The sequence below is a fragment of the Trichosurus vulpecula genome, chromosome 4 (assembly GCF_011100635.1).
Source record: "Trichosurus vulpecula isolate mTriVul1 chromosome 4, mTriVul1.pri, whole genome shotgun sequence".
In the NCBI taxonomy this organism is placed as follows: domain Eukaryota; kingdom Metazoa; phylum Chordata; class Mammalia; order Diprotodontia; family Phalangeridae; genus Trichosurus; species Trichosurus vulpecula.
In genome coordinates, this window is record NC_050576.1 from 72,841,805 (window position 1) to 72,862,078 (window position 20,274).

At 36.8% G+C, this 20,274-nt stretch overlaps 1 protein-coding gene across 6 annotated transcripts in view; it reads left to right on the forward strand.

Annotated features, from left to right (window-relative positions):
* The window catches only part of RASAL2 (RAS protein activator like 2), a 353,760-nt gene that overhangs the window by 111,652 nt on the left and 221,834 nt on the right, over window positions 1–20,274 (forward strand). For 2 of the 6 annotated variants that reach the window (XM_036757495.1, XM_036757496.1), the window contains exon 1: window positions 14,133–14,709. The exons of the other annotated variants lie outside the window; for them this stretch is intronic. In XM_036757495.1, coding sequence (XP_036613390.1) covers window positions 14,133–14,709 — 577 coding nt within the window. Of the gene's footprint in view, window positions 1–14,132; window positions 14,710–20,274 lie in introns of those variants that run through there. 6 annotated transcript variants of the gene reach the window in all.

The window sequence follows — 20,274 nt, forward strand, 5'->3', positions numbered from 1 at the left end:
TTTCTCAGGTGAACAAAAGCAAGTTCTATTTTTAAAGATATCTTTGAATTGGGCTACACACCTTTTTTTTTTTAGAGGGGGGAAGGCAGGGCAATTGTGGTTAAGTGACTTGCCCAAGGTCACACATCTAGTAAGTATGTCAAGTGTCTGAAGCTGGATTTGAACTCAGGTCCTACTGACTCCAGGGCTGGTGCAGTGCTCTACTCACTGAGCCACCTCACTGCTCCTGGGCTATACATTTTTGTGATCTTAAACTTAACTTTTATGGAAAGGAGCTATAAACAATACTCTGAGATGATACAGTATGTATGTTTATTTATAAGGTTGATTCATTTAAATAATGATGAATTAAAAGGAAATTAAATGAAATGCCAGAAAAACAAAATCCAGCAAGTATTTCTAGCAGCAGATGCTTAGAATTCTGTATGATACTTTTGACAAATTAAAACTGAGTTTTTCCCCTACCCATTCTTCACCTCACTGTTTTCTATCCCTTTCCGTCTTTTCACTGCACTTTCCTCTATTTTGATTGACTTTTCCAGTAATACTCTCCAACTGCTTTAAGAAACAAAACAAAGACATGGGGGATAATAAGCATTTGGCAAAAATAAATCCCTTTAGTATGTTTCTTATAAATTGATTTTGACCTTTATTTTCCCCTGCTTTACATAATATAGTAGGTACTTAATAATTATTTGGATTTAATTATTGATTAAAAAAGTCAAGCAGGTATAGAGCCTTCTGACCACAAATCATATATTTGCTTTGATTTGAGGACTTTCTTTCCAGTTAATCATTCTCAAGAAATGACATTTTGAGAAATGAGAAAGAGGAGTTAGGAAAAAAGTTTTTAAAAAGATTTTAGAAGTTTTAAAAAATTTTAATTTTATTGACAGCCTGATTTAACCAACTACCAAAAGCCTGGATCTCTTTAATAACCTTGTCCCTATATATTAGGGTATATCATCATAATAATTAAACAGATAAATATACTGCAATAGTAACCCATTAGAGACTGAAAAGTTTGAGGATCCCATTCCAAGTGCCAAAGGGAATATTTAGACAAACCAACTCTTTCATATTTAAATTCAGTGATTGCCTCACCTTGCTTGCTTCTATTTTCTAAAAATTTAAAGGCTTGAAATTTCTTAGTAGCCTTCATATGGAATTAACATCTAGTTATTACGCAGTACTAAATTTCCAGAAGTCTACCAAAGAAATACTTTATGATGTTGGTAATAGCCTTCACTTCAGGATGGAAGAGCATAATGATTGACTTATGCAGTTGTCTTATTTTTGTATTGTTTATAAAATCATTGATTCCAAACACACTTATCTTTTGAAAGCACTCTATAGCTGATCCTTGTAGATAGATGCGTCTCTACTGAGAACCATTTGGATACGTGTCAGGTGTGTCTTTTAGTTCCACTAACCAGAGGGGAGGTAGTCTTTGCAACAGGAAGTTCTTAAGGGGGAAGCAGATGGACTCCAGTGATAGGAGATGGGAAAGGGATGTTATGTCATTAATTACTTAACTTTGCATAAACAAAGACTTTTAAAATTTTAAAACAAGTCTTAGCTGAAGTAACTCTTGTTTTTTGAAGCTATTTTTGAATTGGGCTAGAAATATATATGATCTTCAGCTCACCTTTTGATAAGAAAGAAGGTAGTTTAATATTCATTTATAAACTGTCAGTTATCCTCTGTCCCTTCTCCCACTACTTCTTCACCAAATGTAGTTAATGGGGGTGGGAGGGAGATAGAATAAGCAGACACTTTGAAAAATTGTTAAATAATAATGTATTTTGAATTATTTTTGGAGCCAAGAAGAGAAAAAACATGTTATTCTTTGTGGTAGTAAAATAGAAAAGTGAATTAAACTTCACATGTAGTACATGCTTTCATATTGTTTAATTCAATCTGAGAGTTAGTTTGTTCCAACTGACCACTGTTTAGTGGTTAGGAGAGATAGTTTGCAACATATTCAAGGTAAGGAGAATATTTGCCAAATGGTAAGGCTTCATGGTTTGGTAGATACAGTGCTGGAGTTGGAGCCAGGAAAATTTGGATTCTAATCTGCTGTGATCCTGAACAAGTCAGTTAAACTCTTTGGGCCTCAGTTTCTTCATCTGTAAAATGAGAAAGTTGCACTCACTGATTTCTAAGGAACTTTCCACCTCCAAATTTATGATCTTATGATCCTTTACAGATAGCTAGGTGGGGCAGTAGTGTTTAACCTGGAGTCAGGAAGATCTGAGTTCAAATCCAGAGCAAAATCACTTAATCTGTCTGCCTCAGTTTTTTCAACTGTGAAATGGACATAATAACACCTCACAAGGTTGTTGTGAAGATTCAGTAGGATAATATCTGTAAAGAACCTACTATGGAGGCACTTAATGTCTGTTCCTCCTTGGCTCACAATTAAATTTTGTCTTAAAATCTACACACAAAATTGGCTATTTTGATAAATATGCAGGAATTTATTAGCCGTCGTATTTTGCACCATCTTGAGGGAAAAACCAATAGATATAAATTGGAAAAGAAATGTGCCTTTTTAAAAAATGAAAATCTTTAAATTTCTCACTTTGCATTGTAATCATGACTGACATTTGTATAATACTTTAAAGTTTACAAAGTCAATCGGTAACCGTTTATGAAGTGCCTACTATATTCCAGGCACTGTGCAAAGGGCTGAGGATACAAATTATTATAAGTCCCTGCATTCAACAAGCTACAATTTAGGTGAAGAAGACAACATACAAAATGAAACTGAAAGGGAGGCAAAAGGGCAAGTAGGGAGATAGGAGACATAGTGAAGAAATCCAGAGGAATGTAGTAGAGTGGAAAATGAAGAGATGGATGGCCAGGGTGCCCTCTATCCATGGAAGTTCTGGGAGGAGCTTTCTGCCCAACACCCCTATCAGAAGGGTCACTGGGGGCTGACAATGTGTGAATTTCAGAGCTCATATGCTCTTACAATATAAAGAAGTTCCTGGGTGGGGCTGATGGGCAAGTCCTAAGGATTGAAGTCTAAAATGCTTTCCTAACAACTCTATGAATCAGGTCTATTATATACTATTATACTATTATCCTCATTTTTAGAATGACTGAGTCTGAAGGAGATTAAGTGACTTTGTTCAAGGCTACATAGCTACTCTAGTATCAGAACTCGATATGAATGCAAGCCTTCTGGCTTTCAAGACTGGCTTTCTATATGAATATTGTTTGTTTATATATGACATATTATAATGTGATTAGACTATTAGAAGGAAAAAAAGGGTGAGGTAGAAGCATGTATTAAGCACTTATTATGAGCCAGTATTGGGACACAAATGCAAGTACGGCTGTATCCTGAGTTCCATCTGAATTGAAGTTTGCACCCCTGGATTTTTTCTGAAGGTGATCTTGGAATTCTGTCAACTGGAATTTCATTTTCTTCATTCAGAAGTTCTGGGCAGTTCTCTTTTATTGCTTCATTCTGGTGTTGAGGTTTTTTTATACTATTATCTTCTTCTGGGAGATCTATGTTCCTTAGGTTATTTCTCTGCATTCTATCTTTGAGATCAGTATGTTTTGCTTTCTTAGTGAGCATATTTTCATTAATGTTCATTTTTTTTCTTTTTTTCTAGGTTGTACTTTACTTCTGTGTATTTGTATTCTTAGTCTGTGGTTCTCTCCTGTTTCTTTGGTGAGGCTTGCCATTGTAGATTGCATTTATTCTATTCTGTTCATTGTTTTTGCTTTCCAGGTCAAAAATTACATTCTCATGATTTTCATTTCTCTTTTAACCACTCAGGAACAGTGTGTTCTGGTTCCATGGTCTCCTTAAATTCCACAGGGTCCTTTGTCTCATCAAACATTATATTGCTTTCCTTTGTTTTGCAGTATTTATTCATAGATGCGTGAACTCATCTACTAAATCTGGAGTCCATATTTCCTTCTGTTGTTACTGTTTTTCCTATCGATTTATCTGTTTATGTTCAAGGTCTCTAAGTTTTCATCAAGAAATCTTGGATTCTTCCAAGTAGTTTTTCTCCCTTGTTTTCTTTTATCAGTCATTTCCTGACTCCCTCTGCTCTGATTGTGGTTTCCTTGGGGGCTGAATATCAGTAGGTCTCTGCTTCCCTCTACACTGGGCAGTTCATAGTTCACCAGCCTAGGTCTGTGCCCAAATTGATTTTTGAGTGGTCACAACTGGGCACAGAATGCACGAGTGCACACACACGCATACATACACACACACACACACACACACACACACACACACACACCCTTTCCCCCTTCCTGTCCTGATGTCCTCTCTCCCTCCCTTTGTTCTTCACATCTCTTGCTCAGCACTGGCACTTTGGAGCTTTGCAGCATTGGTGCTGTTGGATTGCTACTTTCCTGCAGGCTCTTGCTTCTGAAGGGCTGTGGCCAAGCTGGCAGTTGAGGCCTGAGCAAAATTCTGTAGCCTAGAGCTGGGGTCTCCGTGGCACTGAAAAGAAGAAAGCGGTACCCAGGCTTAGGGGTGGGTTGTGATGTAAGCCTGTGTTATGTCCTTGGGTCTGCCAAACAAAGGACTTAGAGTTCATTCACAAGGGAGGAAACAAGGTCAGCCTTAGCTTTAGGAAAATCTTAGCAGCCAAGTAGAAGATGGATTGGAGGGGAAAGAGAAAAGTCAGGAAAACCAATAGGATGCTATTGCAATAGTCCATGACATCTTCACCATTTCAGTTTGTTTTCCCACTTCATTTTCCAATCTTTTTATACCATAGCTAAGAGTTTAGATTGACAAGAAGAGTTTCCAAAATAAGAATTTAAATATTTCGAGATTGTAGCTCATAATCTATTTTTTGCTGTGAGAATAAACTAAATAAGCAGTGCCCTGTCATGTGGTAGAAGGAGCACTGAATTGGGATTTAGAATATCTTCATTCTAGTTTTGGTTTTGTCATTAGCTGATTGTAACCTTGGGCAAGTCACTTAACTCATTGAGGACTCAGGTTTCTCAGAAACAATTGGACCAGTGATCCTGAGTATAAGAATAAAACCTGTAGATGTTATTGTGCAGGAATTAATTCTATACTTAGTTTAATGTCAAAGCTTGTTTTGGGCATATTATTTTAAAACTTTTAAAGTCATGTTTAATTTCAGAAGATTTTTTTTTAAATTGCAAATAACAGTTTAAAAATAAATGAAAAATAATTTCTTGCCTGCTAACAACAATGTGGTCTTGAGATGATGGACCCCTTTGGAACCATTGGGAGAGAAATATATCCATATGCAGAGGATTAAAATACGTTGTTATTGAACTGTCATCCAGAATGGCTCATCAGTGCTCTTAAAAGATTGCAGTAAATCATTTTTTAAAAATCTGGATTAAAGAAAATATTTCAAAAGTAATGAGTCACTAATTCAGAATTAAGATAAAAACCTGTGACTTTTTTCAGGATCTGATCTTTATGAGATTTTAGAATCATAGATTTAGATCTAGTTCATGTCCTTCATTTTACAGATGCAGAAATTGAGGCTGAGTTGGGTTAAATGACGCTTTAAAGAATATACAGGTTTTAGGGGTAGAGCAAAGATGGCAGCGTGAAAACAGGGACTCACTTGAGCTCTCCCCAAAATCCCTCCAAACACCCGTAAAAATGAACCCACAAAATGACAGAGTGAAGTCTCCAGCTGGGAAGGGTCTGTCACATCATGCTGGGAGCAGAGCTCAGCCCAGCCTGGGCGGTACCAGGACAGACCAGGCCAGAGCAGATAGGACAGGGCTGAATCACTGAGCTGTGGCTGTTTCCAGACTTCTCAACCCACAAACACCAGAAATAATGTAGCAGGTCTGTGGGAAAACTGTTGGACCTGGGTGAAAGAAGGGCACAGTCAGGTCTCAGCCCCAGGGTGGCAGAGGTGGCTGCAGTAGGAGTGTGGCAGCAGGAGTGGCTACTGTTTCCTGAGCTCCAGGCACAAAGACAGTGGGGGGAATCAAGTGTCTAATCAGGGTGGGAGTGCAGGGATCTCTTTGCTGGTGCTAAGGCAGGATTCTCTTGCTTCGCTCTGCTTGGATCTGAGTCACAGTCCTGGTTGGCGGTCTTTGGGGGAGGAGGAGCACAGGTGTAGCAGAGCTTGTGGTGGCTGTGGAGAGGGAGTCGTCCTGGTAGTTACATGGCAGAAAGGAGTGCTTGTACTCACAGACTAGAGCACAGGCCAGGAGAGGAGTATCAGACCATTTCAGAATAGAAGTAGCTTTGAAAACAATAGTGCAAAACCCCTGAAGCTTGGGACATAGCACTTGCCACTCTGGAAGCAGTCATACCCTGACAAAGAGCTCAAAAGTCAAGTAATTTGCTAGGAAAATGAGCAGGCAACATAAAAGGAATCAGACTATAGAATCTTACTTTGGTGACAAAGAAGATCAAAACATACAGCCAGAAGGAGTCAACAAAGTCAAAGATCATCCATCCAAAGCCTCCAAGAAAAATATGAATTGGTCTTAGGCCATGGAAGAGCTCAAAAAGGATTTGGAAAAGCAAGTAAGAGAAGTAGAGAAAAAATTGGGAAGAGAAATGGCAGTGATGCAAGAAAATCATGAAAAACAAGTCAACAGCTTGCTAAAGGAGACCCAAAAAAATACTGAAGAAAATAACACCTTAAAATATAGACTAACCCAAATGGCAAAAGAACTCCAAAAAGCCAATGAAGAGAAGAATGCCTTGAAAGGCAGAATTAGCCAAATGGAAGAGGAGATCCAACAGAGCACTGAAGAAAATAATGCCTTAAAATTTAGAATGGAGCAAGTGGAAGCTAGTGACTTTATGAGAGATCAAGAAATTATAAAACAGAACCAAAGGAATGAAAAAATGGAAGACAATGTGAAATATCTCATTGGAAAAACCACTGACCTGGAGAATAGATCCAGGAGAGATAATTTAAAAATTATTGGAGTACCTGAGATCCATGATCAAAAAGAGCCTACATATCATCTTTCAAAAAATTATCAAGGAAAACTGCCCTGATATTCTAGAGCCAGAGGGTAAAATAGAAATTGAAAGAATCCACCTATCACCTCTTGAAAAAGATTCTTCCCCCCAAAACTCCTAATAATATTGTTGCCAAAAGTCCAGAATTCCTAGGTCAAGAAGAAAATACTGCAAGCAGCCAGAAAGAAACAATTTGGGTATTGTGGAAATACAATCAGAATAACACAAGATCTTGTGGCTTCCAAATTAAGGGATTGGAGGACTTGGAATATGATAATCTGGAGGTCAGAGGAGCTAGGATTAAAACCAAGAATCAGCTATCCAGCAAAACTGAGTATAATACTTCAGGGTAAAATATGGATTTTCAATGAAATAGAGGACTTTCAAGCATTCTTGATGAAAAGACCAGAGCTGAATAGAAAATTTGACTTTCAAATACAAGAATCAAGAGAAGCATGAAAAGGTAAACAAGAAAGAGAAATCATAAGGGACTTACTAAAGTTGAACTGTTTTGTTTACATTCCTACATGGAAAGATGATATTTGTAACTCGTGAGACCTTTCTCGGTATTAGGATAGTTGAAGGGAATATAAAAATATATAGACAGAGGGCACAGAGTGAGTTGAATATGAAAGGATGACATCAAAAAAATAAAATTAAGGGGTGGGAGAGGAATATATTGGTAGGAGGAGAAAGGAAGAGATAGAATGGGGTAAATTATCTCACATAAAAGTGGCAAAAAAAAGCAGTTATAATGGAAGGAAAGAGGGGGTAGGTTAAAGGGAATGAGTGAACCTTGCTCTCATTGGATTTGGCTTAAGGAAGGAATAGCATACACATTTAATTGGGTATCTTACCCTACAGGAAAGTAGGGGAGAAGGGCATAAGGGGGGGATGATAGAAGGGAGGGCAGATAGGGGGAGGAGGTAGTCAAAAGCAAACACTTTTGAAAAGGGACAGGGTCAAGGGAGAAAATTGAATAAAGGGTGACAGGATAGGATGGAGAGAAGTCTAGTTAGCCTTTCATGACATGACTATTATGGAAGTGTTTTGCATAACGATACATGTATTACCTATATTGAATTGCTTGCCTTCTCAAGGTGGGTGGGTGGGAAGGGAAGAAGGGAGAGAATTTGGAACTCAAAGTTCTAAAAACAAATGTTAAAAAACATTTGTTTTTACATGCAACTGAGAAATGATATACAGGCAATGGAGTATAGAAATCTATCTTGCCTTACAAGAAAGTAAGGGAAAAGGGGATAAGGTGGGGGATGGGGGGAGTGAGGTGATAGAAGGGAGGGCAGACTGGCAAAAGGTGCAGTCAGAATACATGCTATCTCAGGGTGAGGGGGAGGTTAGAGATGGGGAGAAAATTTGTAACTCAAAATCTTGTGGAAATAAATGTTGAAAACTGAAAATATGTATATATATATACATATATATATATGTACAGGTTTTGAGTTGCCAGTGGAACCCATGTTCTATGATTCCAAATCTTGCATTCTTTCCATTGTACTACCTTCTGCTTTTGCTGCTGAGATCATTGGTTCCAACTTGAAGAAATTATGAATCTCAGGAATAATCCTTCTTATAAAATTATTAGTTACATGTATTTATGAATCCTAAAATAACAAATAAAAATTAACCATTATCACTAAAATACAAGATAAAGAAAACTAAAGGAAATAGCATTAGACTTTTATAACGGTATTAGACAATTTCACATTTATAGTAAATCCAAACTTAGCCAGCCAGCTATGTGAATTAAAGTACTGGATTTTTTTTAATTTTCTCTCTTATTAGGATTGACTGTTGAATCTCAATCAGTGCTTCCTGGTTTTCAGTTTTACTTGATGCCATTTCTTGTCATTTCAAATCATCCATTTAAAGGAATTTTTCAGAAAAAAAATGTATTCATTGAGAAATCTGAAATGCTCCTGAATCTTATGTTCTGTATAACTCAAGTATAATTTCCCATCCCATGTTCTACCCCACCAACTACTTATATGTTGATAGTGTCCTTATTTAATTATAATTGTTTTTTCTTTCACTATTATAATTTTTATTTATACTAAGCCATCAGGATTCACTGTATAACATGTCCAATAATTGTAAATCACATGGTTTATAATTCTAATGGGAATTCTAGTTTCCTTCTTGTAAGGGCATCCAGAATAGAAATGTATCATATGATGAGGAAAAGTGTGCAATTGTAAATAAGATTTTGTCCCTTTTTTGTCATCTTCTTATATACAAATTGCATTAGGGTATGCATATTCTAAACCATGTTCTTTTTTTCATATTTTATTATTTAATATTTTAGTTTTCAACATTGATTTCTACAAGATTTTGAGTTACAGATTTTCTCCCCATTTCTGCCCTCTCCCCCATTCCAAGATGACATATTCTGATTGCCCCATTCTCCAGTCAGCCCTCCCTTCTGTCACCCTACTCTCCTACCATCCCCTTTCCCCTTACTTTCTTGTAGGGCAGGATAGATTTCTATGCCCCATTCCCTATAGATCTCATTTCACAGTTGCATACAAAAACAATCTTCTTTTTTGAGGATCTGCTTTTAAAACTTTGAGTTCCAAATTCTCTCCCCTCTTCCTTTCCCACCCACCCTTCCTAAGAAGGCAAGCAATTCAACATAGGCCATGCTTGTATCATTATGCAAAACACTTCCACAACAATCATGTTGTGAAAGACTAACTATATTTCCCCTCATCCTATTCTGTCCCCCTTTATTCAGTTTTCTCCCTTGACCCTGTATCTTTTCAAAAGTGTTTGCTTTCAATTACCTCCTCCCCCTATCTGCCCTCCCTTCTATCATCCCCTTTTTTTTATTCTCTTCCCCTACTTTCTTGTGGGGTAAGATACCCAATTGAGTGTGTATGTTATTCCTTTCTCAAGTCAAACCTGATGAGAGCAAGATTCACTCATTCTCCCTCACCTGCCCCCTCTTTCCTTCCAATAGAACTGCTTTTTCTTGCCACTTTTATTTGAGATAATTTTTCCCCATTCTAGCTCTCCCTTTCTCCCTCTCTCAATATATTCTTCTCTCACCCCTTAATTTTATTTTTTTTTTAGATATCATCCCTTCATATGCATACTTCCTTCAACTACTCTAATACTGAGAAAGGTCTCATGAATTACACACATCATCTTTCCATGTAGGAATGTAAACAAAACAGTTCAACTTTAGTAAGTCCCTTATGATTTCTCTTTCTTGTTTACCTTTTCATGCTTCCCATTGATTCTTGTATTTGGAAGTCAAATTTTCTATTCAGCTCTGGTCTTTTTATTGAGAAAGCTTGAAAGTCCATATTTTGCCTTGGAGCATTATACCCAGTTTTGCTGGGTAGGTGATTCTTGGTTTTAATGCTAGCTCCTTTGACCTCTGGAGTATCATATTCCAAGTTCTCCAGTCCCTTAATGTAGAAGCCGCTAGATCTTGTGTCATCCTGATTGTGTTTCCACAATACTCAAATTGTTTCTTTCTGGCTGCTTGCAGTATTTTCTTAATTATAATTCTTTAAATTTTATATCGGCAGTGCAGCTTTTCAAGTACTATCCCCACTCTTCATCTTTTCTTAGTTTATAACCCTCCCATGATTTTCTTGGTTTTATTCTTTTGTCCCCCAAATGGAAACCATGAAACCAGAATTTTTCCTTAGCTAGTCAGAAAAATCTCTAAAGCAATGTGTAGCTTTATCATTAATGTGTAAAATAAAAGTTCCTTGATGACTGTTTTTCATTTCGTCTTTGTATCCTAGGACATCACCTTGCTCAATGCCTTCTACATTATAGGCACTTAACAGAATGTTAGACTGCATAAGACCATTAGCCAATGTTCTTTTATTCTCTACTTAATTTTTCTTAACTTGGGATCTGTGAACTTTAAAAAATGATAGTTGCATTTTGTAATCGTATGTATTTTATGCACTTAAAAATATTATTCTGAGAAAGGATGTATGGCATTGCCAGACTGCCAGAGGGGTTCATAACACAAAAAAATGTAATAATTCCTGTTTTAGATTCAAAAATGTTATTAATAATTAAGTACACATGCGTACCCACTATTTATTTTTCTTTAATTTTTAGCATGTTTTTTGGTGTATTATAGTCTTTTAAACTTAGATCTGTGTCCATTTCCTGATCAAAGCAAGAATTATATGGAGAACTTGCTATCACACTTCTTTGTTTGAAACACTCTCCTCTGAAATCACACTTTTACTCAGTTCTAGTCTGATGAAAAATGAACTTCAGAACTGTCTTTTTAATTCATTCCAGTCGACTTGTTTCGACTATTAAAATCTTTTCAAACAAACCAAAGACAGTTTAACCTTCGAGGAAACAAAAGATTTAAAGACTATCTTTAAAATTTGTACTAATTTGGTACTTTTCTGATATTAAGAATTGCTGACCTGGAAAGGACTTTAAGAGAGGTCATCTAGTCCACAAGGATAGGACCGTTTTATTATTCCATTACAAATTCAACTCTGATATTTTATTTATTGTGCTTTTCTTGAGGACCATTAAGATGAAATTCTCCTTTGGAAAACTCCAGTTTCTTCCAGGTGAGACTCAGTGAAGCTGCAGTGAACTGAGTGATGATTTAAGAAGTGGAAAGAACCTAAACTATAGGTCTTAATAATAAAGACTGACTGGCTTGCACAGGTGATTAGCATACACTTAAGGATGCCTTTTTCCCCATTCAACTTCCTTTAGATGAAGGTTATTTTATTTGGTTTAAACAGCACATCATTTTTGTAAATTTGTATTTTGCAGAAGAGATTTATTTTATTTTTTTAACTGACAGCAACATATCAGCAATGCATTCCTAATTATAAACTAGATGACATTTTCAAGTCTCCCTTAACATGCCTAGATCTTAATAAGGAGACTGCTTCTGAATGCCCCCCCAAATTCAGACCTTTTATGGAATTTTCATTCAAGTTTTGAAAATTGCTTTGAAGGTTACCAGATAAGCTAACGTGTACCAATGCACAGTAAAGGAACAGATTTCTTTCTTTTGTTTTTTTTCTAATATTTATTTGTTGATCTGGAAAGGTAACCCTAAATTTTCCTTCTGCTATTCAGTAGGGTAGCTGTAATTTCCATGGAAAAGTATCAATTATGAACAGTCATGAAGGATCTCCAGTTAAAATATTTCTTGATTTCCCTCTTCTTTCCCTCTCCCTCATTCCCCTAGCCCCAAGCATACTTTCTACAGCCCTTGCATCTCTTTCTTCTCTTATTCACAGTGATCTCTGCTGTCAGGTCAGTGGTCACTGTTCTTGAGCAGTCACTTAATCTTTTTCTGTTTGCTTTGTAACCTGCTTTGTGCTTGATGATTCTTAGAGGGAAAAATACTTCTATTCATTTCCAAAAGTAACTATGCATACGATATATTAACATGCATTACTTATCTTCATAAAAAGTGGCACAACCAAAAGCAGATGCTAATGAAGTACTACAGCTTTTCATTGCTCTGGTTCATACAAACTGAATATATAAGATTTGTGATTTATATATAGTTGATTTAGGAAGTGATTATATAAAGAAGGGTTTTACTTTTCACAGTGCACAGAACAGAATTCCCCTACATAGGAAACTCTGTAATACATTTAGTATATTAATAGGTTCCCTAAAATCAGTTTTTATAATCTTTTCTGAAACATCTTTAAAGTCAGAAAAAATCTACTTTATATTTCATGTAAATGTAGGGAAACTTGATTTCGAGATTTTTAAAAGTACGATAAGTACATTAACAAAGGTTGGAAGAGAATTTGGAACTTTGTAATTGGATTAGTGTTAGGTTCTTTTTGTAAAGCTGCTTACATTCACTTTTTAAATAGGGAAAAGAACAACTATAATTTTGTTGATTTCGTTTCTTTAGAAATCTAGTACTCAAAGTTTCCCAGATTTGTCAAAGTACCATTTAAATAACTTGCAAAATAAAGTTGATCGTCCTTGCAATAAATCTTTTATTGGTAGTCCTGGATCTGTTAGGCTTTCCATTGTAATAATCTGTTTTTAGGGGATTGTGAGCAGATAGTTAAAAAATTTTAAGGTAGCCTAAAACTTGGCATATAAGCTCTTGGTTCAGTATAAAATACTTTAACAAAATTTTATCTACTCAGCTGTTTTTGAAGTTGTAGGGAGTGCGGAATAAAAAGCAATTTCTTTGGTTAAACAGATAGGAGTATTTTTTTCCATTTGACTTGTCCCAATTAGATTTGCAAAACAAACTTTATCCTCTTACAAAAGATTGAAATATGTCTATTCCTATGTTCCAGTTGCCACAAATTCTTGCCTCAAAACTTTCCTTTTCTTAGCTAGTGTCTAAAACCTAGTAAAAATCCCACCCACATCTCTTCCTACTTCTAGCCTTGTGTGTTCTTTCCATTCTTCCAGTACATTTACATTATCACTGTTTTGAATTACAGCTTTCTTTTTCCTTTTTTGCTTATTCCTTGATTGACTCTCCTGAAATTTACCTTTTCCTCAATGTAGATAAAAGGTTTTCCTTTTAGGTAGACAGCAGTATTCCTGTTGAAGCTTTGCTAGAGGGAGTCTATGTATAAATGTCAATGAAATTGTTCAAAACTTAAAACTTCTGCAGTATGAGCAGAACAACATCGTGATGGGCAGTGACTTAACAGTATTTTTGTGCATTTACGCGGATGTCAGTTTAAGTACTTTCACATTCTGCTTTTAACCCACTGTCATTTGCATGGTAAAAACTTTACTGCTATTGGCCTGTAAGGTGTTTGTGGGTTTTTGTCTCTCTTCACTGCTCTTTTTTTTTTTAAAAAAAAAAGTTGTTTCCTGAAAGCCTGGTATAGAAGCATTTACCCGGTGCAGGAAGTGCAAATGGCCTGCTAGAAATCTTCATCATTTTCATAAACTGAAGATGGAGCTTGATCTGGGCAAGAGATTTTTGGGTGCTGCTAACATTTTCTGAGATCTGGGAAAAAGGGGTAATAACATGACACCAGCCCTTAAACGGCAACATCTGCTGTGGTTCAAAGCCACACAAAGAAAGCTGCTTAAGCAGTAGAGTGCTTTCAGCTACCCAGACAAGTGTGGCTTGACTGCAAAGGCTGCAAAAGTTGAAGAAAACTCATTTTAGGGAAATTGTTGAAAAGCTGTTTGATGGAAAATGAGCATCTTTAGAAGGCAGAAAAATCTCCGTCCTTCAGGCTATCAGAGATCTTTATCAGAACCTGCTGATGGTCCATTAGGAGGTGGAACTGGTTTAAAAAATTGTCAATGGTGCCGTCCAGCAAAAAGTAAGAAGAGGACTTATGAGTATACCGATTCTGATCTGGGAAAACCACTGGGCGCTTATAGGTGGCAGACACATCCCAGTCTTCGGTGGAAAGGGAGCAAAAGAAAGAGATCACAGAGTCAAAGAAGTGATCACGACAAGCCACAGTCCTTTGAGGGCCTCCTGAATACAGTCCACAACAATGTTTGTACTGATGATATTTGTGGAACGCCAACAGCGAACCAAGCTGGTGGCACCAGATCATTTCGGATTCCCTTCACCAGATCGCTTTCTGAACCTGCACCCCATTGCAGTAGCAGACCTGCAAGGTCACTTCTGACTTCAATAAGGTCAGAGAATTCAGAGCAAGAAGGATATTTCACTCGTGGTATTTTCTCTACTCTGTCCAGTGGCTTCTCCCGAATGCTGAGTCTAAAAGGAGAATCCAGCAGTGAGCCAATGAAAGAAGGTATATTGTGATAAATAAGGGAAAAGAAGGGCAAACTGAAATTATTGTAAAGTAAGCTAAGCTATTAAAGATGGGGAAAAGAGGGGAAAAATAGCTATCTTCAAATATCTAATGAGAGATGTCAACTGAAAGAGGGTTATAAGGCTTGTTTTGCTTGACCCCAAGGGTCATTTAGGAATGATGATCCAATCAAATTCCTTCTTGGTATAAGAAGGATAACTATTAGAGCAGTTCAGATATGAGACTGACTTGTAGGTAATGAATTCCCTATTAGTGGAGATCTTCAAGCAGAGATTGGATGACTACTTGTTGATAATATTATAGAGGAGATTTCTGCCTTAGATATAAGGGGAAAATGAATGACCTTTTGAGAATCCATGACCGAATTTGCTTCTTAGAGAACAAATTGTCTTATAATTGGTTATACCTTCTAAACAGTAGATCACTAATTGAATTTGAATTGCTCTGTATCTTTCAATGAATAACTGATAGTAGAGATTGATAGACATTTTAATAGGCCCACCAATTTTAGACAATGGAGTATTTTCTCTTCACCTTGTGGTGCTGCAGTTTTATCAGTGTAGGTGGGTGGGGGAGTCCTGGTAAAAAAATTTTCCTACCCCAATTTTACCATATCAAGGTATGCTACATATTAAGTTCATTTTAGTAGTATAGGGGCAAATATTTTTCTTTAGACAACTCTACGAATTTATAATGAGGAATTTATTTTTAGATTGTCATTTTTTAAAAGTTTATGGTTGTTACAGCATTATGAAAAAAGTTTATGCTCAAGGATTTAGTTTCTCCCATTGTCTTTTTAAAAATCAAGAAATTATTTTGCAGACAGTCATGTATTGCTGGGTAGTATTTAGAACGCTCAAAAAACTTGTCATTTTGCTTATATCTTATAAAGTAAAGTTTTGGACCGTATAAAATAGAATAAAGAGCACTGTGTGCGGGATGTTACACCTTGAATTTCATGATAGCTGTGACAGATAAAAGCAGATTTTTCTCTTAGGTTCAGATAATACAACCAATTCAGATCTTCATTTTATCTATATGTAATTCCTTACATATTCTATAAAATATGTTAATTTATTGATGTTGGTATTTCCCAAAGGAAAAAACTTTTAATCTGACTTGTTCTGGATTGGCAGATGTTATGCAAGCTAGCTACTTCAACCAGAAGTGGGCTAAGGCATTTAAAAAATCTGTGACAATTGTTGAAATTCTTCTGAGGGTTACACTGAAATTTTGATACTACCTCAATCCAATCGAGTCATGGTTGGACAAGCTCTAAGCCATAAAGAAATTTCAGCATGTTATTAACATGAAGTGTTTCATTTCAATGGCCTCATAATCTCTGGGTTATGTAATTTTTTTTAAAATTGGCATCACCATCATGTCCTTCTAAAATGCACATGCAGAAGCAGGCAACAGGGTGACATTTCAACTGTTAAATGATTTTTCAGATATATACATGACTATAATTCTAAGAAAAATATTCCTTATTTCTAGCAAAACATTGACATAAATTTTCTACCTTGTTCCTTGTTTAAAGTCTCTTCATCTAATGAGTTTCAGTCCAGTGTCATTTTCTCCCTCTCTTTAGGTTGTAAGTTATAGCTGAGAGGAAAATTCTGTTACTGGCCGTGGTTTCCTCTTTCTGTATTATTGAATATTTTTTAAAACATTAAATATTTTTATTTCTCAGAATCTCATTTTTCCCTTATAGCTTAATCTAGGGGCTTTTATGGTGTTCAAAATGAAGGCAATTCAAAGGAGAACAATTAAAAGTTAGAGTTTCATTATTTTTGTTGTACATTCATTTTGTCAAAGAAACTACACTTATTTTCTCTCCTTAAGCTGTTTTATACAGTGATAGTAGTAAATTTGTACCTTTCTGCAGTCTTCTTGCAGGCTGAACAGATTTAGCGTTGAATTGTTATTTACTAAGCAGTCAGTCTGTTAGTAAAGATTTATTAACCACCTTCACTGTGCCATTTACTGTGCTAAAGGCTAGGGATACAAAAAGAGGCAAAAGGCAGTCCCTGCCCTCAAGGAGCTTACATTCTAATGTGGGGAGACAATAAGCAAGTACACAGGTACAAATGATATAATATACAGAATAATTAGGAAGTGAGTAAGAGAAGGCAGGCTCTAGAATTAAGAGGTGTTGGGAAGAGTTTCTGTTGAAGACAGGTTTTAATTGGAACTTAAAAAACCAGGGAAGCCAGTAGGGAGAGATGAAGAAGGAGAACATTCCAGGCATGGGGGATAACCAGACAAAATGTCCAGCGCTGAGAGATATAGGGTATCTTGTTCATGGGACATCAAGGGAGGCCAATGCTACTGGAACAAAGAATGTGTGGCAGGGAGTTAGATGTAAAAAGGTTACAAAGGTAGGAGGGAGCTAGGCTATGAAGGCTTTTGAATACCAGAAGATTTCTCATTTGATCCTAGAAGCAATAGGGAACCAGGACAGTTTATTGAGTAGGGAAGTGACATAGTTGGACCTGTGCTTTAGGTAAATCACTTTAGTGTGTGGATTTGAGGCAGGCAGACCTAGCATCTATGCCTGAGGGGATGAGAGTCTGCCCCAGAGCAGTACTATATGAAAGGCACTGAAGTCCAAGACTCTGTTCCTGCCCTAGGGGAGGGGAGGTTTCAATGTGATTTAGAAGATGACAGGTATTATTTCCTCAATTTCATCCAAAAATATGGATAATTTCTAAAGATTTAAAAATTCGCATGTAGAAGATAATAAACACCTGTCAAAGCCAAGCATTGAGGGTGTTAGGTTATTTTGGTGCCAATTATTACTAGGTAAAAAAAAAAAAGTATTTGTTGATGGAATCATTTTATTGATAGCCACTTCATAATGGTGATACAGAGTCTCATTGTACAGAATTAGTAATCATCAATTGAGGCAGCAAGTATTTATTAAGTACATTTTATCATACCCTTTGCGTGAGTGTGAATGAAAGAAAAGAAACTTCAAATTCACCAGTGGGGTTTAACAGCTTAGTATACTGAAATCTTCTTCAGTAGGAAGGGAAGAGAAAGCACCAGTCAGTGTAGACTTTCTCTTTACCCTCTTAGCAATGGCCTCAAACTCAAGTCTATAATTATGCCTGGGTTTTGAACTTTTTGAGATCATAGAAACATTTTATTTTATTTTTATTTCTTGAAAACCTAATCTTTGGTATAGTTACAGGGCAGGGGGAAGACCTAGAACTCTTGAGATAGACTCAAACATATTAGCTAAATTCTTTTTTAGAAATCTAAAATGTCTTTTGAGAGTCAATTTAAAAATACTAGCTTTCATTTTACTTTCCTTCCAGTCCAGGTAATTTGAAGAATAGGAAGGAAGTGAGAACAATAAATTTATTGTAATGCTTAAACCTAGAATTGTGTAATGAAACCCTAAACTTGCTCCTAGCATGTTCAAGATATGTTGCTTGTTGTCACCTAATGTTCAACTCCATTCCATTCTCCCTGCACTGAATCCTACTGTTATGATCTATAAACCACAAATAACAGTTTCATTAAGTATCAATTATAACTCAGCATAATTCTTACAAGTACACCCATGTCTCCTGCATCCTCAGAAAACCCTCATTTGATCTCGGCGTCCCTGCTAGCTGTTGTTTGCAATCCTCTTTCTTGGCTAAATTTCTTGAGGAAGCATCTGCATTCAGTGCTTTCCACTTCCTTTCCCTTCACTGTCTTCTTAACTCTCTGTAGTCTGGCTTCTGACCTCATCATTTACCTGAAGCTGCTCTCCCCAAAGTTTCCAGTGATCTGTAGCTGTCAAATCTCATGGCATTTTCCAAGTGCTCCTCCTTAACTTCTCCGCAGCTTTCTGCACTGTTGATCACTCCCTTCTTGAGACTCTCTTTTCTTTAGGTTTACCTCGCACTGCTCTTTCTTGGTTCTTCTACGGATCTTTCTGGCCGCTTCTCAGTCCCCTTGTTGGATTGTCAGCCCAGTGACACACCTCCTTAAATAGACTTGCCCTACTGGTTTTGTCCTAGGCAGGGCCTCTTTTACTTTATTCTTCTCCCTCTTGACTGTTTTGTGGTAATCTCATCTGCTCCCAAGGAGTCAATTATCGTATCTATTCAGATGATTTTCCCATCTGTTTTTCTTGCCTGGACTACTGCAGTAGCCTATTGGTTGGTTTCAATGTTTAAAGTCTCTCCACACTCCTATCCACCCTCCACTCGGATGACAAAGTGACAGAGCTAACCATGCCACCCCCTCACTCAACTTAAGCTCCATCTAAGCATTCCATTTGTCACTTTCAGAATATAAAATCCTCTGATTTTAAAAACCCGACATCATGCATTTTCACTGGTTGTCCACCAGGCCTGGAATTCTCTTACCTCCATGTCTCCACTCCCTGGTTTCCTTGTTGCTTTCAAGTCTCAACTCTGACCTTCTACAAGAAGTCTCCTCCAATCCCCTCTTCTTAATGCTGGTACCTTCCCTTTGAGGTTATCTCCAATTTATCCTGTAAATATGTTGTTTGTACTTAGTGTGCATGTGTTCTCCCTCATTAGAGACTGAGATCTTTGAGAATGGGGATTGACTGTTATTGCTTTTCCTTGTACTCCCAGAACTTAGCATGGTATCTGGCACATTTATTAAATAATGCTTATCAATTGATTGGAGGGAACCTTAGAAGTTAAGCAGCCAGAGAATGGCTTTTAGTAAACTATCCCATACCACTATCAATACGAAAAGCAAAGAAACTCTTGAATAATACTTACGGTTCAGGAGGAGAGAAAATGATCTTATTTGCTGGATGTTTCTAGCAGGGAGGCAAACATGGTTGGGGAACCTCTTCTTCTGTTTATCAGCATACTAAAACAATTAAAGCTTAAAACTAGATTGACACTTTGGAGAACCACTGTGTTTCCAGAAGGGAGAGAATGTCACTAATAGGAAGTTTCTCTCCTCAGCCTCAAGCAGAGAGGGAACTCAAGTAAAGTCATAATTATAATAGGTAACATTTATCTGGTGCTTTAAGATTTACAGAGTGATTTACATACATCATTTAATTTCTTCTTCACAACATTTCTCTTAACTCCTATTATAATCCCCATTTATAGATGAGGAAAGTGAGGCTGACAGAGGGTAAATGACTTGACCAGTTTCACACAGATAGTAGTATCTATGGAGGGATTTGAACTCAGAGCTTCCTATCACTAAATCCAAAGTTTTTTGTTGTCATTCAGTCATTTCAGTTCTGCCCAACTTTTTGGCGTTTTTTGGCAAAGATAATGGAGTAGTTTGCCATTTCCTTCTCCAGCTCATTTTGCAGATGAGGAAACTGAGGCAAACAGGGTCAAGTGACTTGCACAGGTCACATAGTAAGTATTTGAGGCCAGATTTGTGCTCCAGGCCCACCACTCTATCCACTGTGCCACCTAGCTGCTAATATTACCCTTGTAGCTTTTTGTATTGTTGCAGGGTTTTAACATTGATTCTATATTATTTTGTATAAAGTCCTGAAAACTGTTCAAAATAATTTCATGTTTTAAAATTTCACTTAAATGG